The sequence below is a fragment of the Boleophthalmus pectinirostris genome, unplaced genomic scaffold (genome assembly GCF_026225935.1).
Source record: "Boleophthalmus pectinirostris isolate CB_2022bp ecotype Guang Dong unplaced genomic scaffold, ASM2622593v1 HiC_scaffold_22, whole genome shotgun sequence".
Classification (NCBI taxonomy): domain Eukaryota; kingdom Metazoa; phylum Chordata; class Actinopteri; order Gobiiformes; family Gobiidae; genus Boleophthalmus; species Boleophthalmus pectinirostris.
This window is the reverse complement of record NW_026571190.1, coordinates 25,589,384-25,616,493: the sequence shown is the minus strand read 5'-3', so window position 1 is coordinate 25,616,493 and position 27,110 is coordinate 25,589,384. Positions and strand designations below refer to the sequence as shown.

At 37.0% G+C, this 27,110-nt stretch overlaps 4 protein-coding genes across 5 annotated transcripts; all 4 read right to left on the bottom strand.

Moving 5' to 3' along the window:
• Positions 1–287: 287 nt before the first annotated feature.
• On the bottom strand, positions 288–1,656 carry si:rp71-81e14.2 (uncharacterized protein LOC100002239 homolog). Its single transcript, XM_055158565.1, has 3 exons — positions 1,291–1,656; positions 1,084–1,226; positions 288–811 (listed from the first exon to the last, which is right to left on the bottom strand). Exons 1-3 carry the CDS (start codon positions 1,643–1,645, stop codon positions 722–724), a joined length of 588 nt encoding a protein of 195 aa, XP_055014540.1. The 5' UTR covers positions 1,646–1,656; the 3' UTR covers positions 288–721.
• A 7,717-nt stretch (positions 1,657–9,373) lies between these two features.
• zgc:174863 (uncharacterized protein LOC100136852 homolog) lies at positions 9,374–17,234 on the bottom strand. 2 transcript variants are annotated; one of them, XM_020938533.2, is made up of 8 exons: positions 17,086–17,234; positions 14,091–14,169; positions 13,679–14,017; positions 12,637–12,951; positions 12,109–12,219; positions 11,598–11,630; positions 11,122–11,151; positions 9,374–10,866 (listed from the first exon to the last, which is right to left on the bottom strand). In XM_020938533.2, the coding sequence occupies exons 2-8, from the start codon at positions 14,161–14,163 to the stop codon at positions 10,841–10,843; spliced, it is 927 nt and encodes a 308-aa protein (XP_020794192.2). In that variant the 5' UTR covers positions 14,164–14,169; positions 17,086–17,234; the 3' UTR covers positions 9,374–10,840. The 2 variants fall into 2 exon arrangements, with proteins under 2 accessions (XP_020794192.2, XP_020794193.2); XM_020938534.2 differs by lacking the exon at positions 11,598–11,630.
• A 117-nt stretch (positions 17,235–17,351) lies between these two features.
• On the bottom strand, positions 17,352–22,107 carry jpt1a (Jupiter microtubule associated homolog 1a). Its single transcript, XM_020938535.2, has 5 exons — positions 21,839–22,107; positions 19,847–19,986; positions 18,854–18,939; positions 18,399–18,420; positions 17,352–18,334 (listed from the first exon to the last, which is right to left on the bottom strand). Exons 1-5 carry the CDS (start codon positions 21,892–21,894, stop codon positions 18,204–18,206), a joined length of 435 nt encoding a protein of 144 aa, XP_020794194.1. The 5' UTR covers positions 21,895–22,107; the 3' UTR covers positions 17,352–18,203.
• Positions 22,108–22,254: 147 nt separating this feature from the next.
• sumo2a (small ubiquitin like modifier 2a) lies at positions 22,255–24,948 on the bottom strand. The gene is made up of 4 exons (XM_020938498.2): positions 24,792–24,948; positions 24,240–24,371; positions 24,073–24,144; positions 22,255–23,558 (listed from the first exon to the last, which is right to left on the bottom strand). Exons 1-4 carry the CDS (start codon positions 24,810–24,812, stop codon positions 23,493–23,495), a joined length of 291 nt encoding a protein of 96 aa, XP_020794157.1. The 5' UTR covers positions 24,813–24,948; the 3' UTR covers positions 22,255–23,492.
• Positions 24,949–27,110: the final 2,162 nt, after the last annotated feature.

Here is a 27,110-nt window from a genome sequence, read left to right as displayed (position 1 = left end):
CCGACTACAACACTCAGTGCAACGCTCGAAATGAAATGTTAACCCTATTTAAATATTTCATTAAACTTAGAGAAACTTTATTGATCCACAAGGGAAATTACTTGGACGCAGTAGCTCACCCATCACAATATATTATAATAACAAAAATTATATAAACATATATGTACAAGTAAAAATAAAATAAATAGTCTGCCACTCTTTTCTAATGAGATATTTAATAGTAAATTCATATATGTAATAGATCATATTTAATGCCTTGGATCGACATCAAATGTAATAAGGTGGCATAACACGTTTACTTTTTTTTTTTTTTTTCCAGTCGCTTTTGAAGTCTATATTCATGTTGGCAAAACCTGATCTTCATTTTCAAACATTAACTCTCAGATCAAAACTACAAAACACTTTTTTGCAAAGATCCAAGTCCAAGACAGTTCAGATACCAGCTGTTGAAAAGCACAGATTTTAAATATTTGCTTTTTTTGTTCTCTAAATTATATTTGAACCACAAACAGTGTCCTTTTTACAAGTTACAAGTTTCAAACATTCTGAATTGTTTTGTGTCTGGTGTGAATAGTTTTGCAATGTACACAAAAGATTTATACTTTTTATAGATTTATGAAAAGTTTCAGAAAATGTGCCAAAGCGATTTAAAAAATCATATGTAACCATATGTCAGTACATTCTATAGTCTATAGTTGTCCATAGAAGATCCTGCCATTGTTCAGTTGATCCTGAAGCCATTTCTTGTCATAACTTCATAAACATTTGCGTGGGAATCTCCTGATTCTTCACTGCACATCCATTTTTGTACCTGTTAATACAAAAGATATTTATGAGTATATGCCACAGATATTCTCATTATTATATCAGCAAGTTAATAGTTTCAGTATTTGATTTTCAGTACAACTGAGCCTCCACACCTCAAGCACATAGGTCCTTTATATATGTGTGTAAAATAATGCCCAAACAGAGCTATGGACACAGACTGTAACAAATCTGAGTAAAGTCATATATAATACACAAAAAATACAGTCTGAGCTATTACTAGCCTGCAAGCTTTTTGTGAATCACATCTCTGTTTACCTTGGGAATGACACAGAGGGTGAAGATCATGGTGATGATGATGCTGACGACTGCAGTAATGACAATGATGAGGATTGGAGCATATGTAGTTGTATTCCTAGTTGTAGCTGTTGGAGTAACTACTGGTTTCTGGGTTGAATTTTCTGTTTGAGGAAAGTATAATTTAGCTACAAATCCACAAACACAAAGCTTACCTCATATACAAACCTTTTATGACCACTCTGTATGTATCACATGTATCGTCTCTTTCTTTGAACTTGACGTAAATGCAGCGGTAAAATCCAGAATCACCAACAGTCACATTGAAGATTGTAATGGTGTGCTTCTCAAATGATCCATCCTGTTTAATCCTATGCTTATCTTTTAAATTGTAAACAACAAAGTTGTCTTCATAGTGGTAGTAAGCCACCTTCTCGTCGTACTGGTAGAGATACATTCCTGTTCTCTGTCCTTCAACACATTTACTGCAATTCATGATAAGGATTTCTCCAGGTGTAAGCTGCAAAACTTCAGAGGCAGAGGCAAAGGTAAAAAGACATATCAGAGCCCAAAGCAGCAGCATCTTCACCTTGAGCAGCATGTAGCAATGTGACAAACAGTAACATGAAACAACTCAAAAGACCTCAGATGAGCTGGGTTTCCTGTACGCATGAGAACCTCCAGATTTCTCTTACCAAGCTACAGAAGCTGTTCAACAATGATTTATGATTGGCTGTGGGTGTTGAAGTTTAGGAAATGAGCATTCAGATCAGAGAGAGGAATTTTAGATTTAAACCAACTGCAGTGCAACCTGGGAATCTCTCATGAGAGACTGGTGTGAGGCTTATTTTGCTTTCTGATTGGATAATCGTCTTGACCGAAATACCCAGTGTTTTTATAAGAATAAATCAGCATTAGAATTATCATTAAAAGCTATATTTGATTTGAGCGTGTCTACCTCGTATCTTGGGACACAGACAGGTCAAGTGTGTGTGTGTGTGTGTGTGTGTGTGTGTGTGTGTGTGTGTGTGTGTGTGTGTGCGTGCGTGCGTGCGTGCGTGCGTGCGTGTGTGTAGTAGAGCACCCTCTAGTGGACGATCATGTATTTGAGTGAGTTTGAATGCGCTGCTGTTTGGCAGGTCTAGCAGATTTTTCTTTTATACATGGTTTATCAAACCTGTTTGGCAGCTGCATCTACCGGCTGTTCCAAAAACAAAAACATTCCTGTCTTTCTTTTTTGTTTGCTTATAAATATACTCAAATAGCTCATACATGCTCAATATGCAATCTGAAACTAAAAGTATTCATTAGAAAATGCCCAAATATTATATATGAGTATATATATATATATATATATATATATATATATATATATATATATATATATATATATATATTAGGGCCGGGCACGTTGACACATTAACTTTGCGTTAACTATTCCATTCCATTCCATTTTCTTCCGCTTATCCGGGGCCGGGTCGCGGAGGCAGAGTCTAAGCAGGGACTCCCAGACTTCCCTTTCCACGCACACTTCCTCCAGCTCTTCTGGGGGAACCCCAAGGCATTCCCAGGCCAGCCGAGAGACATAGTCCCTCCAGCGTGTCCTGGGTCTTCCCCGGGGCCTCCTCCCAGTGGGACATGCCCAGAACACCTCCTGAGGGAGGCGTCCAGGAGGCATCAGGAAAAGATGCCCGAGCCACCTCAACTGGCTCCTCTCAACTTGAAGGAGCAGCGGCTCTACTCCGAGCTCCTCCCGTGTAACTGAGCTCCTCACCCTATCTCTAAGGGAGCGCCCAGCCACCCTGCGGAGGAAACTCATTTCGGCCGCTTGTATCCGCGATCTCATCCTTTCGGTCATTACCCAGAGCTCATGACCATAGGTGAGAGTAGGAACGAAGACTGACTGGTAAATCGAGAGCTTTGCCTTTCGGCTCAGCTCCCTCTTCACCACAACGGTCCGATACAGCGACTGCATCACTGCTGAAGCTGCACCGATCCGCCTGTCAATCTCACGCTCCATCCTCCCCTCACTCGTGAACAAGACCCCGAGATACTTGAACTCCTCCACTTGGGGCAGGGACTCCCCACCCACCTGGAGAGGGCAAACCACCTTTTTCTGGTCGAGAACCATGGCCTCGGATTTGGAGGAGCTGATCTTCATCCCAGCCGCTTCACACTCGGCTGCAAACCGCCCCAGTGCACATTGCAGGTCCTGGTTCGATGAAGCCAGCAGGACAACATCATCTGCAAACAGCAGAGATGAGATCCTGTGGTCCCCGAACCGGACCCCCTCCGTCCCCTGACTGCGCCTAGAAATTCTGTCCATAAAAACAATGAACAGAACTGGTGACAAAGGGCAGCCCTGGCGGAGTCAGACAATTTGAAACAAAAAAAAATCCTCCATACAACCTTTAATGATTGTCTGGTTCAACCATCAGAGACGATCATGGCAATATTATTATTAACTGAAGAGGGAGGTTTTTCTTCCCACAGATGAGATAAATAATAGGTATAGAAGGCTTCAAAGACATTTTTTGTACTTAATTAAAAACCCTTTAATAACTTTGAATCACAAATACAGAAGAATTTCCTTTCTTATACAGTACACAGCCTCATGACCGCCAAGGCTGCCACTTTCTTTTCCCGACAGCCGCCCAGGCTGACAGCTCGTCCACCAGAAAAATTACATGGTGTACCTTTAAAATTGATTAATGTGAATGATTTTAGAGACAAACTATAAAAACTGGGCCACAGGTCACGTGACTTTTATGGTCAAGATTGTGTATAAAAACACACCCTCCACCAGAAAAGTTACATAGTGCACCTTTAAAATTGGATAATGTGAACTATTCTAGAGGCAAAAGTGTAAAAACTAGGGCATAGATCTCTTTGACTTTTATGATCAGGAGCACGTCAGGGAATGTTCTGCAAAGTTTTACGAATGAATGTGAAATTTATTTTATTTTTCCTCATAGTAAATTGTGTGCATTCCTATAGGTAGTGCTGTAGCACTGATAATTGTGTTTGACATATCAATGGAATCTGGGTCATGCAGTGTATAACTGATAGAAATTTCATCACAATCGGACTAAACATGTGCGTATAATAATTTTAACAATATTTTGGGGGGGATTCTTTGCACACCTGCTGGCCAAACGTGAAAAATGCCCCATGTCTGTAATATATATATTTTTGCTTCTAATCATGCATAGAATTTAATCCCTGAATTTGGTCCAAATCTGATAATGCTGACGTTTCACGTCTATGGTACGGGGCACTATAGAGTTCACTTTTCATGTACTTTATAATATGTTATATTTAGGCCGTGATCAGGTATTAGTGATTCAAATCTCAATACAATTAGACTAAGACTGTGTGTGTAATCTTTTTTTTATTTTTTTATTTAAGGGAGTCTTTTTCGCCCCTGCTGGCCAACAGTGAAAAATACACCATGTCCGTAATAGACTTTTTTTTTCTTGTAATCATGCATAGAATTTAATCCCCGAATTTGGTCCAAATGCGATATTGTTGAGGTTTCATGTCTATGCTAGGGGGCGCTATAGAGTTCACTTGTATTAGACTTCATATGTCATTACATTCAGGCCTGGATCACACAATTGTGATTTGAATTTGAGCTCTCTAGGACAATGCTTGTGGCCGTCACAGGTCACCGAAGAAACAGGAAATGAAGGTATTTTTCACCGGCATGCTACGGTCAAACCGTAAGGAGTATCCCCCCAAAAACTGAACATGTTTGGGAGTTTATGTCTGTAGATGTGACATGTCAAATCTGAGCTCATTTGGACCAAATCCCGGGGACTCCAATATGGCCGACTTCCTCTACTTGCACCCTCTACTTGCTCCAACTGATTGGAACACCTGCAGCAAACAGCCACATTTTTGTTCTTTCTGCATGGCCGACTTCCTGTTGGTCATAGAGGCATGTTCCAATTCATCTTTTGGCTTGTCTCATTGTTCTCTATCACTGTCCCGAATTTCGTTTCCCTGCGACAAACTTTGCCTGTTCCCACTCCCAAAGGGGTCCAATTCTAGGCGGCGCTGTTGAGTCAGGTCACTTTGGGCATTGTCGTAATGCCCATTTTATTGAAGTTTTTGCCGGACCGATCGATCTGATATCCGGGTGTGGGACTTTTCGTCAATGTTCAGGGGGTCAAAAATGCGATCATTTGGTCGGAACATGAATAATTAAAAAAAGAAACCGACGAAGAACAATAGACCTCACAGGTTACTACGTTACTGGCTCGGGCCAATAAAGGTCACAAAATCAATAGTGTCACGTTTTATATTGAAGTGGGTTAAGCACAATGTCCCCTATTTCCTCCTTCCATATAAGGCCTTGGTTTGGCAAATACAAGCAAGTTACATAAACTTATAACAGAAAAAAAAAAAAGAAAAAAATATCAGGAACAGAAACCTGAGAGGAGAGTTTCATTATGAGACAAAGCTTCTTGTGGCATTTGAAAACAGCTTGTCAAATATTTTTAGTTGCAAAGAGTTGCGAGTTCTACTGAATTGTACTCGGCACAGATAGAGCAATGGGGTCTTACACATTTACAGTACAATGTGAATATATTTAGAATGGTATAGAATCTTTCTTCACAGTGATTTGGATTCACACGCTGCAAAAAGCAATAACTATAGGTTATTAAATTAAAATGACTTAAATTAAGAGCATTTTACTTTGAGTAGATTTAACTTGACAAGTATAAAATTATCTACCAATGGAATATTGTGTTTATCTTGATTCAAACATCAAAGAGTAAAGAGTTGATGTTTATCTTAAGTGTACTTGTTTCTGTGTAGACTGCACACCTGACTGGGCGACAGGTGCGTTGGAGGAGAGACACTTAGCTGTTTTTAAAGAAAACTCCCGCACACTGTCTCACTCTTGATTTTTCTTTTACTGGTACGACATTTCGGTCCCTCAGACCTGACAGCTCCTTCCGCTCCCCTTATATAAATAAAGAAACTAACCCCTCAAGAGTCATGATCCAGTCATAGCCGTGAAAAAACATACATTTACAATTAGACCCAATAAGTATAGATCAATCTCTTGTGAATTAAAACACCTGGATAATTATATTATAAAAAATATATATAAAGTTAATTATCAACATTTAAAAAGTGCGTTTCATTTTACAGACAAAATTTAACATGAACCTCCCTCACGGCTCAGAGGGAGGGCGTATATATGCGCAATTCATTTCAACACTAATTTCGTAACATTCCATTAAACAGCAATTCATCATTTAGGCCTTTAAGACTAAGAGTTTGAGTGAAAATTCATAGGCTTCGCGTCTTTTTAGCGCCCGATCATGGTCATTTGGTTAAAGTGAACAGCGTCCGAAGAGTCAAGGTCTTGGCGTCTTACTGCGCTTTTGTGCTCGCTTATGCGCGTTTTCAGTTTTTGTATATGATCTTTCCAACATAAGCGAGAGCGCACGTGCAGCAGGTAAACCATGTGAGTGGGCGCACATGTAATGACGCTCCTAATGGGGAACTTTTTTCCAGTAGAAGGGTAACAAAAATGAGACGTCTTTGTGGTGTCGTGGCACTGAGCGCAACTACCACATCTATAATTGCCCTTAGGAATAGAGGCGAGGAGAGTTTGCGCGTTCGGTATTTCTCTGTCGTGGGAGAAGTCTGAATGTACCAAAGCAACACAGATTTGGGACAATTCTGGGTCAGTCTTTAACATGCGCCAATGTTTTAAAATGATTTGATATCATGGTTTGGATAACGCGGCAGTGTGCACTTCTTCTACCCAATGTGCAGAGTAACCTCATTCCATGAATTTTGTTTTCATCACCGCAGTTTTTTCTATAAAATCCTCTGTAGTTTGGCACAACCTTCTGAGGCGGAAGAATTGGCTTTTAGGAAGACCTCTTTTTAAGGGCGTTGGGGTGTGCACTCGTGGCCAGTAGGAGAGTGTTCGTATCAGTTGGCCTTTGATACAGTGTTGTACTTAAGAGACCACCTCTCATTTTCTTTTTTTTACTGTATTCGCATGTGAATTTGAGATGAGGTTTAAATTAATTAATCAAATTCACAAAGTCCATTACTTGATCACATTTGCCTCGGAAAACACAAAATATATCATCAATATATCTAAATATATTAGGATATCTTTGTGATAAATGTTTTTTTCAGGGTTAAAGATGTATTGTACTAAATAACCCATATACAGATAACTGGCATAACTGGGTGCGCATGTAGTGCCCACGCTCGTACCCGACACTTGTTGGTAAAATATCTTATTAAGAGTGAAATAATTAAATTTCATAACAAAGGTCGCCAAGTTTAGAAGGAAGTCTGTCGGAAGCTTCTCGACTGTTCACGAGTTTGTAAAAAAAAAAAAAGTTCATTGCGTCCAGTCCTTCCTCATGTGCGATATTGGTGTAAAGACGTGACATGCGTCTTCAGGGAGATCACTAACTCATATTTTATTGATAAAGTCTGTAGAGTCTTTCATATATGCTGGCATGTTCTTTTATATAAAAATCCACATGTTCCGACAGAGGAGCTAATAATGAGCCGATTTGTGCTAAGATAAGATATCTTTAAGAATTTTTGGGAGTGTATAGAAAACTGCTATAACAGGATTTTTGCAATACAGGAATTCGAACTATGATTTAGTCACCCACTCATGTGATAATGTGATCTCTAAGCACTTAAATATTTCACTTTGAAATACTGAGGTGGGATCTGATGGCAGTCTTTTGTATTAGGTAACATCTGATAACTGTGCAGTATTTCTTCTTCAGATTAGTCCATGTCTTGTATGACGGCGTGTCTTGTATCTTAAGTGTAGCAATATACATTTTCATTTTTTGAGTATAAAAAGTCTTATTCCATTGGTAGACAATTTTAGTTGTCAAGTGAAATTTACTCAGATCATGATAAAACATTCTTAATTGAAGTAATTGTACCTTTTTAGTTGTTTTTGCAGTGCATGCTATTAAAATGAACATCTACTCTCACCCTCTATGGACGATCATATAGTTGAGCGGTTGTTTGCTTGTAAATATACTCAAAATAGCAAATACACGCTCAATATGCAATCTGAAACTAAGTATTCATCAGAAAATGGCCAAATATTATATATGATATATATATATATATATATATATATATATATATATATATATATATATATATATATATATTATAATATTGGTATTTATTTGGTAGAAGCATTAGTCGAGGTGGTAACTGTGTGAATATAATATATAATATAGCCGCAAGCGGCAATGATCGGCCCTCGCGCGTGCTTACGCCGCGCCCGGCAAACGCCATGCCTCACACTGACCCTAAACTTAAGGTTTAAGCCTAAACTTAAACCTTACCCTAATCATAATCCTAACCATAGCCCCAACCCTAGCCCTAAATATCTTAATCTAACTCTGCAATTTTCAAAATTTGGCAAAAAAAACCTAAAATCCAAGATGGCGGACTTCCGGTTTGTAAAGGGGCGTGGTCACAGTATACATTTTTGTTCTTATTGCCATGATGCATCTGGATACCAAATTTGGTTTGGTTACGCCAACATTTGTGTAAGGACGTCCCATTGGCAAGGATACAATTTTGTCACACATGTCATTCGTATTCCCTAATGCATTTTTGAGTCGTTTGGGGGCGCAGACGAGCCATTTTATTTCTGTTTGGTAAATGGAAATAGCCAAAACGTAGGGAAGCGCGAGTTTTACCAGATGGCAAAATTTCCAGGACTTTTTATTATTGTTTAGTGGGTGAAAAATGGGTGAGTTGGTTAGGGAAAAAAAAAAAAAAAAAAAAAATAATAATAATAATAATAAGAATATTCTGATGCGAGAACAAAGTTCCGCTTTTTTTTGGCCGACAAACTATACATTTTCGGAAACTTCTACGTGATGGCGAGGGTCCCTGGTCACTACGGGCGAGTCACGTCGCGCCATTTCACTTTCAGGCCACTTGGAGCATCGCTTTGCGATACTAATAGGCCCTTCGCCAGCCTCTGGCGCTCGGTTCTAAATATAAGGTAATGAGGTAATAAGTAGTCAGAGTTAAAATAATAGTGGTAGCTGCATTGTGTTTGTTATATGTAGCCATTGTTTCAGTGTCAGTGAGTTGTCTGGTTATTATAAGAAACAAAGAAATGTTAACTGACTAGTTTTATGACCTCAACACGTGACGCTTAATGATTGTCTGGTTCAACCATCAGAGACGATCATGGCAATATTATTATTAACTGAAGTGGGAGGTTTTTTCCCACAGATGAGATAAACAATAGTTATAGAAGGCTACAAAGACATTTTTTTTGTTTTTAATTAAAAAACCTTTAATAACTGTGAATCACAAATACAGAAGAATTTCCTTTCTTATACAGTACACAGCAGCAACAAAAAACAGTAATTATTAAGATCACCTGATACAAAATCAATAGTGTCTCATTTTATATGAAAGTGGATTAAGCACAATGTCCCCTATTTCATCCTTCCATGTAAGGCTTTGATTTTGCAGACACAAGCAACAGTTACATAAACTTCTAATGTCAACAACAACAAAAAAAAAAAAAAAGGAATAAAAATTCGGAACAGAAACCTGAGAGGAGAGTTTCATTATGAGAAAAAGCTTCTTGTGGAATCTGAAAATAGCTTGTCAAATATTTTTAGTTCCAAAGAGTTGTGAGTTCTACTGAATTGTACTTGGCACAGATAGAGCAATGGTGTCTTACACATTTACAGTGCAATGTGAATATATTTAAAATGGTATAGAATCTTTCTTTGCAGTGATTCACATGCTGCAAAAAGCAACGAGCAAAGAGTTGTTGTTTTACATATCTTAAGTGTAGAACTATACATTTTCATATTTTAAGTACAAAAAGTCTTGTTCCATTGGTAGACAATTTTAGTTGTCAAGTGAAATTTACTCAAATCATGATAAAACATTCTTAATTCAAGTCATCTTACCTTTTTTTTTGTTTTTGCAGTGCAAGTTTTCAAAATGAATGTTCTACTCTTAAAATAAAAAAAACATTTTTAAATAAAACTATATTCAACACATGAGTAGCACTGTAATGCGCTCTTGTTTTCTCTCTTAGCCAATAAATTTGCTGATATAACATTCTGTCAACACAATCTGACAATTCACAAGAAGACAGACAAACACCAAAGCCAAAAACTTTACAAGAATAATGTACAGTTTAAATCTCCAAGAACACAGAGATGTGAATAAAGCTACCTATTGTAAAATTTGAAAATATCAGATATTTACAAGTAATTTTTACACACAAATCACATTTTCAGTCAAAAGCAACAGATATTGAACACACACACACATATATATATATATAAACAAAAACAAAAGCTTAATTTAGAGCAGTAGATCCCTGGGTGAAAAACCAGTAAAAACATTTAAGTGCTTAAGTACATATACAAAAATATAATGACTCCCACAGACATACATACCATATTTCCTCCATTAGGTTAACCACTGATTTCTTTATGAAATCAGTGCAGAAGTGCTGCCATTAGCTGTGCTGTCACCTACTCCAACTACTGTTCCAAAGTGAACCATTTTCTCTAGACTCAACAGAGCAACCTTTGACCCATTCACTGAGATTATGAAACATGCAGTTAAACAAGGAAGTGTTCATTTATCGTAAGTAGCTCCAGAGTACAGTGAATTTTCCTAGTACGTGGGTAAGGGTAAGGTGTGATCATTGTTTTACATAAGATTAATATATTAGCTTTTGTCTTTGTGGCTGTAAGTTCCTCATTCACGGGTCTTCATACATTCTATTATCTGGAAAGAAAATTTAATTAGTACAAGTGAAAAGTGATTGACAGAAACACAATATAATACTAATAAATATAGGTAGATAAAACTTTATTTACTCTAATGGTTCAATGGTTTTGCCTCATTTATTATCTTGAAACTGTGTATGTACATTTTTATGTAATAAAATGAAATGACATATCGGTCATTGATATAGTAAGCTAGTTTCAGGATTTTTCAAGACTGTTATTGCAATTTTTTTTTTTTATGTGACAAACTTACTTTCATCAGGAGTACCAGCATGTGTGCCATCTAAAAGAAAGAGATGTAGTAATGAGTGAAGCAAATTATTTTAAGATTTATCATTAAGTTAAGACAGCATAGTCCTAAAGTATTCAATTTAAATTATTTTTGAAGTATTCAGTTGGCTACTAGGTCCAAAACAGAAGTATTAAAAGAACTGTATGCAAGAGGTATATCTGTTAACAGGTAAGAGAAAGTGCTGAGCAGATGCTGAATTTTGAACATGCCATACTATACTGAAAATGAGGAAAAGAAGTTGTATGTGTCCCATTAAGCCACTGGCAACCCAAGTTCAGCTGTGATTGTAGATTTTTTTTTTTAAACCAGTTACAGCGCAGATTAAATGTGCACTATGTAACATTTGTGGTGGTGGGCAGAGCCTTCAGCAGAAAAGTCACATAGTGCACGTTTAAAGTAAAGAGGCAGCTCCATCCCTTAAGACTAAGTGAACATACTCATCAGAGGCACTGCAGAGAGCCTTCGGGCCTCTGTTAAAAACACAAAATAAAACACATTTCATTTTTGATTTGTTTACTGCTGGTTTGGTTTATAAAAACATTTTTATGCATATCTTTTATCATGTATACTACCATTATGTAATACCACTGGTTTTATACACAAAATCACCAAAGGATATTTTGTTGTTCAATGACAACAAAGCTCTTTGGATTCTGCTTTGATATATGTATGAGTTGAAGTTTGGAAAACAGTTTGTATAGAAAGTTCGACCTAATTTTCCAGGCTATTCACAGAAATGCATAGTTGTCACATTAGACAAGCAGACTGGTCCATCCAGTTCAACAATAACGAAACCCTGTACTTTCCCAAATCACACATGGCAACCTGCCAAACACGTATCCTTTTTTTACACAGTCACAACTGTTTTGTATCCTCTTACATGTTAGTAATAGGGAAGTCAACTGTTCATTTTTGAAAAAGGCAATATTAATATATTCAGTTACTCACTTTGTTGCCTCCTTCGAGTGAACAGTATTGCCATGAGCAATCCAACAATCAGTGCACCAATGACCACCACTGGAGCCACTATTTTGGTCGGGTTAATACCCGCGTCGCTACCTGAAAGACACAACAAAAATATAAAATAACAAATGCCCTTATTACAAAAATCAATGCAAGTGTTTCTGACTTATTTATAATAGATGCCCTTCCCCCTGTTCATTGTAGATAAACATAAAATGCATCTGTGTGTAATGTTAATTAGGAAAAATAACACATGTTGGACTTGGATAACAACAAAGGCATTGCTTTCTTTTTTGACTATATTGTATATGTAAATATAGTGAGTGACTCTGGAAAACAGTAGCTACACAGATGTTTGTCATAGAAAAGTTTAAATTTAAACTTTTTTTGAGTGTGCAAAATTTTGTCAGCACTCAGCCACTATAGACTGTGACGGTTATAGATATGGTGGTTATGCAACTGATTCTCATTTTACAGCCTCGGGATCACGCACAATGGAAGAAAAGGACTTACCTGTTTGTTTTTCAAGACTGTTTGTCTTGTCAAATTCCCCTTGTCCTTCTTTGACTCCTTTGGCATTGTACACCTCACAAACAAATTTTGCATATTGCGTGTCGGCTCCAAAAGACAGTGTGCTCGTCAGATCATAGAGGCCATTTTGGTTCTGTTTCACTTCCACTTCAGGGTTCTTTAGCCATTCATAGCTATCCACCTTCCAGCGAATGTTGCCTTTAGGATATCCACCAAGGGCCGTGCAGGTCAAACTGAAACTCTTATCAGGATTTATTTTCTCAGGATCCGAGCGAATCTCTGGTGTGCTGTAGTTGGCTGTACAATAAAACAACCATATTATAATGGACATTGAACAGCCATCGTATCTATCACAAGGTACAGTGTTATAAAGTACCCATATAAAACACGTACACCAATCTGGCATAATATTATTTACAAGCATTTACTGGTAATCATATTTTTACATGTGCATATGACTTTTCCCTGAACAGTGACCCCTGAAACTAAAAAAGCAGAAGTTGTCTAGTTCTGACAATTGCACCGATTTCTTTGTGAAATGATTTGTATTCTGAACTCAACATATCAGCTGTTCAATTCAAATGTTTATCCAATTCCAACTATATTTAAAGGTGCTCTGTGTAACCTTTCTGGAGAGGGTCCACAACCCGTGTGTTTCCACAGAGATGTTAATGCTTCAGTTTAGTATGCTGTTAAACTAGTCTTACATTTATTCTACTACCACTGTTAGTTATTACCCAAAAATATCTTTAAAAAAACGAATTATTCTTACTGTGAGTGGGGTCACCTCTCAACAAATCTAACCTGTATTCTGGTTTACAAATATCCATGGAGATTCTTAAGTTTATGGCCATACTGTGGAACATTTTAGGCACATTTCCATGGAGACAAGCAGGTGAAGGACGCTCCATCGAACAAATTACACAGTGCACCTTTAACTATTCAGAAAAACAGTTTCACTCACATAAAGCAGTGCCAGATTAGTGTACATTTGTTGTTCAAAAAAATAAAATAAAATTCTTACATTTGACTTCCACATTGACTTTTGCCCTGTTACGTCCAGCATTTGTCACTACATCAACCTCATATTCCCCATCATGGGCCAAAGTGGTCTGGGTGATCAGTAGAGACACATTCTGGTTTGACCCACTCCAAGAACGCGAAGCAAGTTGAAATCCATCTTCTTTTTTTAGAGAGCCATCAAAGAAGTTAACCAAAGCGCTTCCATTGAATTTCCAAGTCAGTACTACAATCTTAATTGGCTCAGTGATTTTGCTGTTAGCTTGGACATTACAATCCAAGAGGGTGCTAGAGCCGTACTGAGCGACGATTTCAGGCTTCTGACAAGTGACAGTCACAAATACTGTGGACGAGAACATAACATAAAACATTTGTTCGTTTATTTAGACAGCTATCTTAAAATGAAAATAACTTACCTTCTCCAGTTTGTGCCCCAAGTACTCGTGAAAAGATGAAAAGACACAAGAGTAAAATTCCACTGGAGGCCATGTTTGACTGTCAGAGAAAGAAAAAATAATTAGATTGCATTTCTTAAACCCAACAATCTCTACAACACATCTTTCTATTTGGACCCAGCATAACTGTGCAACTCTAACCTTTTATCTGGTTTGAGCCTGACAAAAGAACAAAAAAATCACACAAACAACAGTGTTAACTAGAAAGCACTAATTATAATATGTAAAACACACAGCCACACTATAGAAAGCTGCAAATGTAACAACTAATACTAGTACTGAATTCAAATCTGTTGGCTTCTAATTGACTTAAAGCTCCACTGTGTAACTTTTCTGGAGAGGGTCTGCTACCTGTCTGTCTCTCTCCTGTCTCCATAGAGATGTTAATGTTTTGGTATGGGATTAAAACTAAACTGTCTTGCATTTATTCAATTACAAGTGTTTAAGTGCTCAAAAAGATCTAAACATTACTTCTTACTGTGAGGGTGGTCGCCTCTCTACAAATCTAACCTGTAATAATTTGTTTTGCAAGTCTCGATGGAGATTCACAAGTTTATGGAAATACTGTCTAGGCACATCTCCATGGAAACAAGCAGGTGACAGACCCTCCACCAGACAAGTTACACAGTGCAGCTTTAAGCCCGAAACTTGTGTGACTATTTGCACATAGGGTTTCAGTGAATTTGCTTTGTTTAAAAAGCATTAAGAGCTTTCTGTTTTACTCTCAGTGCAAGTAAGTGCGCAGTCATTCTGAAAGAGAAAGTTCAACCGTGAAAGTTCAAGTCAGACACACACAAATTAAAAGATTGAGAAATGGTTAAATCCATTCCATTGCATGCATTTGATACATATTCTTAACCAAAACCAACAACCCCCCCCAAAAAAAAAACTAAACTCTTATCCCATCTAGTCATAACAATCAAGCCCAAACGTGTCCAGAAGGCATCAGATTTAGAGACATTTCCACATATTTCCAAAAGTCAGGTTAGAACACTTTTGTAGTAATTGTACTGATCAGCAGTGGTGGAAATTAAAGTAAAAGTACTGTACTTAAGTAAAAATTTTAGGTATCTGTACTTTACTTACAGTAGGTACATTTTAAAGAATAGATACTTTTTACTTTTACTTCACTACATTTGAGAGCAGGTATCCGTACTCTCTACTTTTTAAACTGTATTTTTTAATTATTGTCTAAGACCTGTTGAAAAGGCTGAAGGGCTTTTATTTTTATGTATTTTTAAGCTTTATTAGACCGCAAAATATGCATGAAATACTTTTACGTTTTACTCTTTAAGTACATTTACTCTTTACTTTAATACTTTTTCATGTGATACTTTACTTGCTCTGGTATCTGTACTTTTACTTAAGTAACAATCTAATCAAATCAACTTTATTTCTATAGCACATTTTATAAACAAAAACTGTTTCCCAAGTGCTGCACATAGAAAAAAATCTACAATTAAATAGTATAAAAAGTTATAAAAACAACTGTGTAAAAACAAACAAAAAATAAAACTATAAACTATGCCAATAAGAATAAATAAACAGACAACAGAGGACCACACAAGTCGTGCTAGTGCTAAAAACCAGAGAATAAAATATAGAGTACTTCTTCCACCTCTCAGCAAAAAACTCATACTGGGTCACTTCACAGTGTAACTGTGGTTCTTGCACTATTTAAGCTTACACAAGGGAAAATTTAAAATTTTGGGGAAAAAGAAAAAGTTTTTTGTAGACCTGCTCTGAACTTTGCTCTAAATCTTTCACTTCTCTCTGTAATCCAAAATTCCAAAGAGGTCAAGTACCAGACATAAAATTCCTTGTATGTGACTGTCATGTCTTAAAGATGCATTGTGTAACTTCTCCAAGGGTCCATTAAATGCTTTTCTCCGTGGAAATGTTATTTCCTTGTCTGGGATGTTCCAGAATATGGCATTAAACAAATATATCTTGTATTTTTTCCAATTACAGGTGTGTTTATTTCTCAAAACCACAGTAAAACATGTATTATTACCGTGAACAAGTTCACTTCTCTACAGATCTGACCTGTAACTTGGCCTTGCCATGTGACCTGCTTGTCTCCATGGAGATAGTTAAATGAAATGCCAACCTGGAGAACATTCAGAGGAAAAACATTAACATCTACATGGGATTAAGCAGGTGGTGGACCCTCTACCAGGAAAGTTACACCTTGATAGTTTAAAAGTACTGATAAATAGACATGCACATCCAAGAAAAAAAAATAAAAATAAAAAATCTCTTGCGTGAGATTATCATGTTGTAAAATGAAAATTTCAATAGAATAATAATGACCAGTCCAGCCCATAGACGGTCTAAGTTCCAACCAGCTGCAAATACAGGAAGTTGCGCCGTCAGATTTCGTGACCAGGGATTAACAATGCAATGTAACGACGTGCATTGGCCTAATTCCGTGCATGCGTACAAAAATACATGTGTATTTTAATTGAATAAATGTGACTAACTGTACCATTTATTTGGTGCCAGTGTTTAATTGAACTATTACTGTCAAATTATTTAAATAAAATAAACAAACTCGAGGTCAATATAATCGCATCGAAGAAGTATGAATTACTCCAAATTTAAGTCATAATAAAACATGGAAAACCCGCGTAGTTTGCATAGAGGACTGGCATACGTGGACAGATAAAACAGGCTACCAGAAGAAAAAGCTACTGTTTGTCTCACGAAGATCTGTGAAATGACCAGAGGCAAACGAGAAGCAACGTGAGAAAAGGACAGGGACTGGTTTGGGCATAAGAGGACGAAGTCGAAATGAAGGCAAAAGTTAACGCAATCCAGTCAGAGTAAACATGAACTCACACATAAAACACGGATACGTACACGGAAGCAACAAAGGACTATCGCCTGTTTTAAGTATGTAGTAGCCATGACTTAAATATAAATAATATAAACTGAACGTAATGTTTCTACTAACCAGAATACACGCTCCTCTTCAGTTGGCTATGGCGGCGTCTGGCTTGAGTCTAGTCGCGGGATAAATATGTAACACATACTTTCACTTTCGGAATGACTAGACCCAGTCACATTGCCGGTGGTTTTTGCATTTAAGAAAACAAAAAACAAAAAAAACAAGAGAACAATGGCCAATTTAACTATCCATCTTACTGATCTCACAGTCTATGGCATGGACCCCTTCCCAGAACGTAAACTGAGCCGCAACAAGCAGACGACAAAATCAAACACGTTGCAAATAAGGTTTATTTTTGCCAAAACGTGGTACAAGGGTGACACCTGGGAGTTGAAGGCAGGTATGATCAGTAATAGCCTATTAGTTTCCGGAGTTTCTTCCGGACTGAGGACATGAGCAGTTAAGGTCACTTAAAATTTAAGTTTTTCCATAACACTACACTAAAACAGCCAACAGCGTTTCATTGAAAAATACAAAACAAGCAATTCAAGATAGAATACAAAAAGGAGTTTTTCTTTTAGGCTGACAATATTGGCAAATTTACAAGCTTACAAGATTGTAAAGCCAAAAGTAATTGTTTTTCCCCTTATGTTCTTAGTACGATCAAATTGAGAACCACTTTGGCAGTTTTATCTTAAAAACAGTTTTAAAACCAAGAAAAAAAAAAAAAATTCATGCAAATTTACAAGAATCGCACAGTAAGAATCTTTAAATTTGATGATTATGTTGTTTTATCACATTCTCACAATACATACCAGATTGCATGCAACGTGTAGCACAGCATAAAAAACCCAAATAAATTCAGTTTGATTCTGATCACCTACAGCTTGTGCTCTTCCACTGACGTTCGGGCACATATAATAAAAAGAACAATACTAGTACAGTACCCCTCTTGGTTTGGCACAGGTGACTTTGAATTAAAAATAAAAGACATACATAAAGTGCTTTTAACCAAAGAAATTAATCAGTAGAAAAAAGTTATCATAAGAGAGGTATTGAATAATGCACTTCAGGATGTAAACAAGGATTTCACTATTCCAGGACCTCAGAGTTGATAACTACAGATACAATGAACACAGAAATTAAACAGAGGTGGACGGAGGTAACAGATGGCTGTGAGGTTTTCATCCCAGAATAAGGCTGGATTTGCCCCCTGGAGGGTTTCTGCGGCCGGAGGGGAGACCTGCACCAGGCTCTTCGGCTGGAGACACTTCAGCCTGCTGCTCAGAGCTCGCCTCAGCACTGGCACCATTCTCTGAAAAAAGGTTAAGAATTTATATTTTTATGTCTAGCTGGGTTTATTTGACAGAGATACTCACCAGTATCAGCACAGGACTGTTCCTAAAAACAGAAAAATATGTGAAATTATGACAGACATAAATGTTGATTAAAAGCTATTATCAGTATACTTGGACTTTACAACAGAAGTGTATTCACAGAGAAAAGTTTGTTCATGTGCATTCTTTCCCAGATCAAATGCAGACTTTGTATTATTTTTTGATCAAATTGTTTTTTGGCAAGTGAAATGTAACTTGTTGAACTTGAATGCGGAAGTAACAGGCACATAGTTAAGACGGTTTAAAAAAGACAAACAACTCTGTCATGGCCTGTGATTTATCATCCATAAAAGATGCAGATATTTGTGTGTGGTGACAAAGTGTGTGGACACAAACCCAATCTGAGTCCAAAATGGGTATGGTTCAACCTGGTATAAAACCAGAATGGGTTTTCAAGTTCCTAAGTACTGAAAAGTCATCTCATAGGATATGCTTACAGTAGCAGCTGAGTTAGCGGTGGATTGGTCTCTTCTTCTCAGTGGAGCGGAGGACTCTCCACAAAGCACACCAGTGGGCTCCCCACCTACAAAAAATATTAAATTTGTGTTTCAACACAAGTAGGGATAGATTGATATATTGGTATGCCTCGGCACTGAAAAAAACACATTGGTCAATCTCTAAACATAGGTGTGTTTTATAATAATAAAAAAATCTACAACTTAATACTGAATCCTGTGCTTCAATGTTGGAAAAAACAAATTGTACTTTTTCAGGAATAAATTATACCATGGGACAAGCCCAGATTGAAACATCTGGGCTTGTCCCATGGTATAATTTATTCCTGAAAAAGTCCCACCAGAAGAAATGGATAGAAATTATAACATCTAAAAGTAAAAGCTAAATAATGGAAACATTAAATCAGTCCACCGACTTCCTTTTAGAAACCTTAGAATTGCAGCCTCAGAGGGGCAATTTATTGTTAAAAATAACTACCTGACATTTTGAACCCTAATTATACGTACGTATACCTACGTATTACCCAATGTAATTTTTTTTCTTATTTAATTGCAAGTAAATACAGACTAGGAGGCAGAGAGGAATGGTGAAAACTGAACATTTCTGAGCACTCAGGCCTCAAAGGCAGGATAGGACTGTAGTAGTTAATGATAGGAGGACATAACAGGTTTAAAAGCTCATACTTGTTATTTTTACAAACTATGTCCTATTTAACCCTTGTGATTTAGAGTTGAACACAAATCCGACATAAACAGGATCATAAAAAAAAAAACTCGGGTCACTGAGACAATGCCTTTCCTCCTTTTCCTCCTCACAAACAATTGACTCCCTCTTATTAAGTATTTTTCCATTGGTCTGGAATTTTTAATGTTTCACTTTCATCAGAATACAGTCTCTAGGGGCAATTACTAATTTGTCTGACTTCATGCTTTCTCTTATGCTGGATGTTGCCATGCTTTATCTATAAACTGTACCTGGTGGGTTATTCCTGCGATTGGCATAGGGGTCCTCGGGTTCAGCAAAGACACTGGAGGCCATCTTGTTTACTCGAACTGGTTTCTCATCTTCATTGCCAAAAGAAATATTGGATCCACCACCAGGAGGACGCAGAACCCTGAAAAAAAATCATAATAAATGATTCCATTGATCTACACTTTTAGACCAGTAAAATATGCCCCACTGCAAAGTCCCATTTCACTTTGAGGTTATGTACTTAATTCAAAGTAGTGATATCTAAATTAGGTCACTCCAGTTGACATTGAGAATGATCTTAGATTCAGTAGGCTCTGACAGTGTAGTAATATACCATGTAGGAATGTTTTGATCCATTAGTCAACAACAGAGCCATTTCTAATCTCCACTTTGTGTTAAAAATCCTTGAAAGAGTTGCAGTTAAACACCTTTGTCGCCTCCTATGGGCTAATAATTAATTTGGAGTTTGTCAAACAGGATAAACTGCACCACTAGTACAGCACTCTGTACTAACCCAGAATCACACTGGACTGGATTATGGAATTCCCTGCACAGCTGGTACAAAATGCAGCCACTGGGCTCTTAACAGAAACTAAAAGAAGAAAACACATCTGTAGTTCCCTTCTTAATAGGAACTAAAAGAAGAGAACATGTCACCTCCGGTGCTGCAGTTCCGTCACTGGCTTCCTGTCAAGTTTATAATTAAATTAAGAATTTAAAAAGTCCTCCTGCTGACATATAAAGCATAAAGGGCATTGCCCCATCCTATATGCAAGATGCTATAGTATGATATCGATATCATTCAAAAAGAGCACTTTCTCACACTCTTTAAATGCTGGAATACTGGCGGTTCCTACAGCATAAAAAAACCCCCACTGAACTAGTATTTAAATAGGTTTAAAACATTTCTCTGAAATTGTTTATGGCCAGCTCAGTTTGGAGCAGAAATATAACCAAGTTTTAGCTAAGATGCCTTAGGAGCATCTATGCTGAGGGAAACATGGTAACTTGAGCATTATCTTCTGTTTCCTCCCACTTTCCCTGTCAACTACATTCACTTTTCAGTTCATCTGTAGACTGTTCATTGCCATTCAGAAGTTGTTCCCTACCCCACTGTTTCAGATGCTGTTTCAGAGGCCTGACCACCCGGTGGACCCTAGATGTCCTTTATATGCTCTGGTCCTGTTCTTTTATTTACCCGGACCCTCCACTTCCCTCGCCTGGCAAGACGAACCAATATCTGCTCTGGCCATACAGATTTGCACTTTATCTGCAAATAGATGTGCACCAGTCCCGGACTCATCTGCAGCCTGCCCATCCATAGTAGTGGATCTCTCCTTGACTGAGTTTCCCCTCAATGTTTCCCTTTTCCCCCACTCTTTTATTTTTTTTCCTTGCAGAGAAGTATGGTCTAAGGACAGGATTCGCTTGTTATGTATTTTGTTCAATCTGTTGTAATCTGTTATTCACTAATGTCTGTTTCAGTTTACGTGATTTTCTAACCTGTCGGCAAAATCAGCTGATAAACTAAGTGGCAGTTGCTGTTTCAGAGCTTTAAAAAAATAACTTGAATTGAATAATGGTTTTGGGCCGATGGTTGTGTAGGATGTGAATAACCGATTACACTAGGCCCCACCCAAGGACGGACCAGGCAGTGGACATCTCGGATCGCTTTCGATTTAAAACCAACAACAGACAGGCTCCTGCCTCCGTACACAGGCGATGTGGGCGTCGGCGGGATTCACAGACTATGGATGCAATTGTACAAAAGGAAAGAAAGGGAGCGCACATGACGGCCACAGTCAGGCATCTCCCCATGATGGAGGGAGATGGTGAGGCTCATGAGACGGCATTTATTGGTGCACAAGAAGGAACACACTGTGCCTTCACCGGGTCAAACAAAACTAGGATTAAGGATATCGATGTTTTATTTACTGAAACCATTTATATATAACACAATACATCGTAACAGAATACATCGAACGTTTTGTTACCTGGAACTGCTTTTTGCACCGGGCTCCATCCCTTTAAATGTTGTCGTCGTCGTCATTTTGCACAAATACCGTGTATTATCTCTCTATCTGACTCTCTTGCATGCAGCTGCACTTCACCTGCTCACCATAATCTCTTGTTCACCAAAGAAAACCCGCTGATCCCGTGCGTATGGGATTTCCGAGTGTGGCGGAAGTGAGATAGTATTGTGCCACATATCCGGTCTCTTTCACAACATACAATTTATTTTAATTGAAATAACTCATTACATTGAATCTGTAGCCCATCTAACCAACAGAACGGTCTATCAATAATCAATAGGCCTATTTGCTATATAGTGATTGACTGTTATTTGGCTTTACTCTTCGCCTTCTTAATTCAGGCCGTAAGAGTTCATACAAAACAAAGAATCCAAAAATTAAATAAAAAACACAACTTTAATAGGGCATGACCTTTTTACATAAAATACCGCATTAAGCTCAATCCATCATAATACAAACAGTTATTTTTTTAGTCTAATCTGATGAATTAATTAAAAATCTATAAATTAGTAGAGAGCAATTCAACTTGAAATTTTACTATGGATTCTTGTGATCAAGTAAATCTTTAACCCACCTTGATCAAAACATTTTTCTCTTGGTTATAACGCTTTACTGTCCAATCTCACCTAAACACAGTACATTTGTAAAGGTTGTGTTCACAATGTAAAATTTTATGTCAAAATTTAATTATTCAGGGCCTTCCACTGTGACTCTTATGACAAAAATCCACTTATGGAACTTGTTAGGAATTGGGTCCTCACTCACTGTATTAACAATATTAAAATATCTGTACAGAATCATAACTTATGATGGGATATTATTGACACTTAATGCCACTAGAGTTAAAAAAACAAAACAAAAAAACTTAGTTCATGTACCGAGAGAAATGTCTGTGTTTTTTAATAACAACTTTTCAAACCCCTGAACGCATTCTTTTTAATTTAAACTACAGGCTCTTTAAAAAGTGGTGATACCAATTGAACTGAACACGATGTTCATCGATTACTTAATTAGTGAACAATGACAAGTAGCAGTAGCCCTACTAACGAACAGAGCAAAACATTTTTTAAACTAGCAAATATTGTAGCAATACATTACTTTGATTCAATAAAATAGGAGACCAAGTGGAAAACAACCTAAAGAAAGGTGTGGCTCCTTCATGCTAGGGCTGCAATAACTGATTATTTCAGTAGTCGCCTAGTGGTCAGCAATTACTGCTGATTAGTATGATAATTTCTATTGTACATTGAGACTTTCTAAATACATTATCAAAAAAATAAAGGTTGCAACATTGACTGAAGGCTTTAAAACTGAGAATATTTACTAATGTCATGCATTTTTGACAAAAATCTGAAATGCATTTCGTTTATCTTTTGACATTTTGATTTAATAATAGCACTGTCTTTGTTATGAAAGGTCTTTTTATATGAGTTTAGAATCTGTATAGTATGACTGTGTTTATTTTTTTATAGGTCAACTAGTGACAATTAATTGCTCAGTCATTGCAGCCCTACTTCATGCCATGGAAGGTTCTCAGATTTTCATAGTGAACGCTGAGAAGAACAAATGTTAAAGGATGAGTAAGGGAGGTAGAAATGTTTGAAGGAAATGGTCTTCAAAGTAAAGAGCCTCCTGTTTGCTGCTGGAAAACATCGATTGTGTCTTCATCTTCCATTTCAAGCTGTAAGAAAAATATTTTTTTGAGAATCTGTTCAAGAATCCCAGCAACACTAACAAATAAAATGTGATAATGTAACTAAGTAATGTCTTTCCATACAAAACCAGAAAAGGTTGTAATGACAAGTATGTGCTAACTATCCTTACTGATACATGAGTGTCTTACAATTAAGTTATCTTTAGCTAGTTTGGTTATAAGTTGCTTTAACAAGTGCTGTGATTAAGGTTCAATAAAAAAAAAAAATCAAGATACATTTAACAGTGCATGCATTAACATGACAAGAAAACCTTGAGAATACTGCAATGTGAGCTGCTACATAAAAATAACAATGTTTGAAGAGGACTTAACTTTAGGATTAGTTTCATAACATTATACACTAATTATGACTATGACAAACCATCAAACAATGTTGCATTGAAAAAAAAAAAAAAACATTCACTGAAACATAATGTGCCCCTAAGGGCATTATTACATTTATTTAATTAAATGTATTTAATAAAATGAAACATTGGCTTACCTGTGAAGGGGTATCTGTTTCATTAATAGGCTGTCCATCAAATCTAAACCTTATTTGGCTAATGGATAAGCCCTGTGTAAGCAAAGAAGAGAGTACTGAGTGTACAAATCCGATGTGTTAGTTAGCAGGCTCATTTACTACCTTCTTTGCATGATTATGTGATTTACCTGTCGTTCACAGTAAGCTTTCATGAGTTTGCTGAGTGGAGTGTGCCTCTTGATTTTGAACTGCACAACGGACCCATCCTGACCTGCCACCTTCAGGTTGATGTGCTCATTATTTTCTGTTTTGACACCTTCCTAACGTGTGAGAGAAAGTTAAAGGTTAGATTGGAGCAATATTGAGCAACGCATCGCACTCGTAGATAAACCAAAACCACACATGTCGATCATTCATTCAATCCTTTTTAGCCCCACTATAACTGTGTTATACTTTGTCCGCGTAGATTTGTGACTCGTAAGGTCATTACATATACATACATTTACTAATTATCAGATTTATCAAAGACGTCTTATTCTCATCCATGTTTAGGTATAAACACACATTAGCTCTCAGTTAGCTAACACTATGCTAACTTTGTCAATGGAATAATTCTTGTAAAGCTAGCAAATGCTGTAGTAAATGATCTTTTGTTCACTTTACAGTCTGATCTTGTACCTCATATAAAACCAATATACAACTAATTATACAACCAGACAGGGAACATAAATAAATATTACCTTTGGTTTTTCATCTGCCATGGCTTCTGTCTAGCTACTGCTGCTGTTGTGACTGAGCTGCTGCGCATGCGCACAGTTTCAGCGCGCCTAGCTGCCGCAGCCCGCGAGCAGATACGGTCTGTGCGCGCGAGCAGATACGGTCTGTGCTCGTGAGACCCTGAACAGGTCCGTAGGCTGCGAGGCGGTGAGCATAAGGAACAACAGGCTACTATATTCCCGGAGCTTTTCCAAATCCCATTTCCATGGCATGCACTGACATTTATCTCAGTTTGTTAGGGCCGCAAAAAACATATTGCAATACAAAAGTACACCCCTAGGTGTCAGCGTAGCAGAAATGTTCAGCATATATATATATATAGAGAGAGAGAGAGAGAGAGAGAGAGAGAGAGAGAGAGAGAGAGAGAGAGAGAGAGAGAGAGAGAACCTTTCTGTGTTCATTAAATGATCAATCTTTCTTCAGTGAAGCATATTTATTTTAGTATATTGAGCATAATTTGGGAGGGTTTTAGCTTTCATATGAGACATTTCTAAAACCAATCGATTAATTTAAAGTCAGGTTATAAGCTTTTGTTTCAAACAAAATGGATAAGCGACAAGACTTTTGTCAGGGACTGTATAAATCATTTTCTCAAAACAAGGCCTGAATATGCTGAGGATTTTATGTTACAGTCCAAGGCTTTAGTTTTGGGCCTAAGCTGGTCCAAAAGTGGGCTATATTCTAAACGTTGGCTCACTTTTATGGAGACTGCTGGTCTCTCTTGGCCATATCTATATATATATATATATATATATATATATATATATATATATATATATATATATATATATATATATATACACACATTTCTCTTTAAACATTTCTATTAACTTTACAGGGTTAAAAGTTAAATTTCATATTAATTTCATTGTGATGTCGTAAAATTGTTTGGGGCTTGTCTTGTGAAATGACACTTCTAACCCGAACTCTTCTGACTCTTCTCATTGCAGATCTAAACTGTTTTACTAAACTTTTAAACTAGTCTTCACAGGTCCACGGGCTGCTGTTTACTGCGGGTATGTCTGCACTTACTAACACACTAACTCTGTACAAGCACGGGCGGTGGGTCTAATCCAGCCACAGAGGGCGCTGTGTGTGTCCCTCCCCTCTGTACCAGTCCCCCAGCCTGGATAAATGGAGAGGGTTGCTTTAGCGTAAAACCTGCCTCTTTTAGCCTGATCTTAAAGTGTGTATGACAGGTTTTTCAAATTATTTTTCTTAGTTTGGTGATATTTACTTGTGGTGAATATTTAGCATAGTTTTACATCAGTTTTGTGTTACTTTCTGGACAAAAGTTGAAAAGAAAAGCACAAAAATATGGATGTAGTGATTCTAAAAAGGAATACGGCTGTTATTAAAACTTTCAAATGAAGGGATAATTGAACTATTGTGTAATTTTAGACACACCTCTTTTTCACAGTACAGTTGCCAGGTAAAAGTTATAAAATTGGCTCTGTATCTGCTGTCTGTGTCCAACCAGGAAATAAAATTAGAAATCTTCATAGATAAAATTGCTAACATGCCATATGCACTTTAATATATTCACTGTACCAACTTAAATCTGTTTTTTATCTTGTAGCTTTAAAGTTATATTTATAGGTTTGATTTAGTCAGTCATTAGAAAAATGCCTCCTGCTGCTAGAATAAAAAGTACATGTAAAAAGTACAAAAAAAACCAACAAAAAACATGCTTCTCAAACAAAATTATGAAATGTGGGGAAATGTGACGGCTGTGTTTTACAGAGGAGAACTTAAGAACCAAGTAGCCTGTGGCACCATCTGCTGGAGAAGGAATACAAAAACCAGACCTCCGGATTCACAATGTTCAAAAACAGAACAAACAGAAATCCCCGTAATCCAGGTGTCCTTTTTTGATTACTGTGACCAGATTTGTGATTTATTGAAATTTCAAATAAATGTAAATTGCCTTTGATTTCACTTTTGAGTCTCAGTGCCTTATTTTTTAAAAAAGTTGAAAATGACAGAATTAAGGTTTTCTTTACTAAGTCCCACTTGATTGTTTTATGGGATAGGCTATTTAATAGTTATTTATTTATTTATTTTTTCTGAAAAGTTATAAACCTGTCCTACCCTAGTCAACTGACCCAGACCCCGTTGCTATGGTAACCGGTAGCTTGTCTCGTTTTCAGGTTTTTCTGTCATGTAGTTTGTTAAACGTGTTGTGATATTCAGATCTTTTTTTTAAAAAAGCTTTTTAATATTCTATTTTTAGCTGAAGTTTGTACTTTTGTCTCATAAGAGCTCAGTTATTGAATAAATGT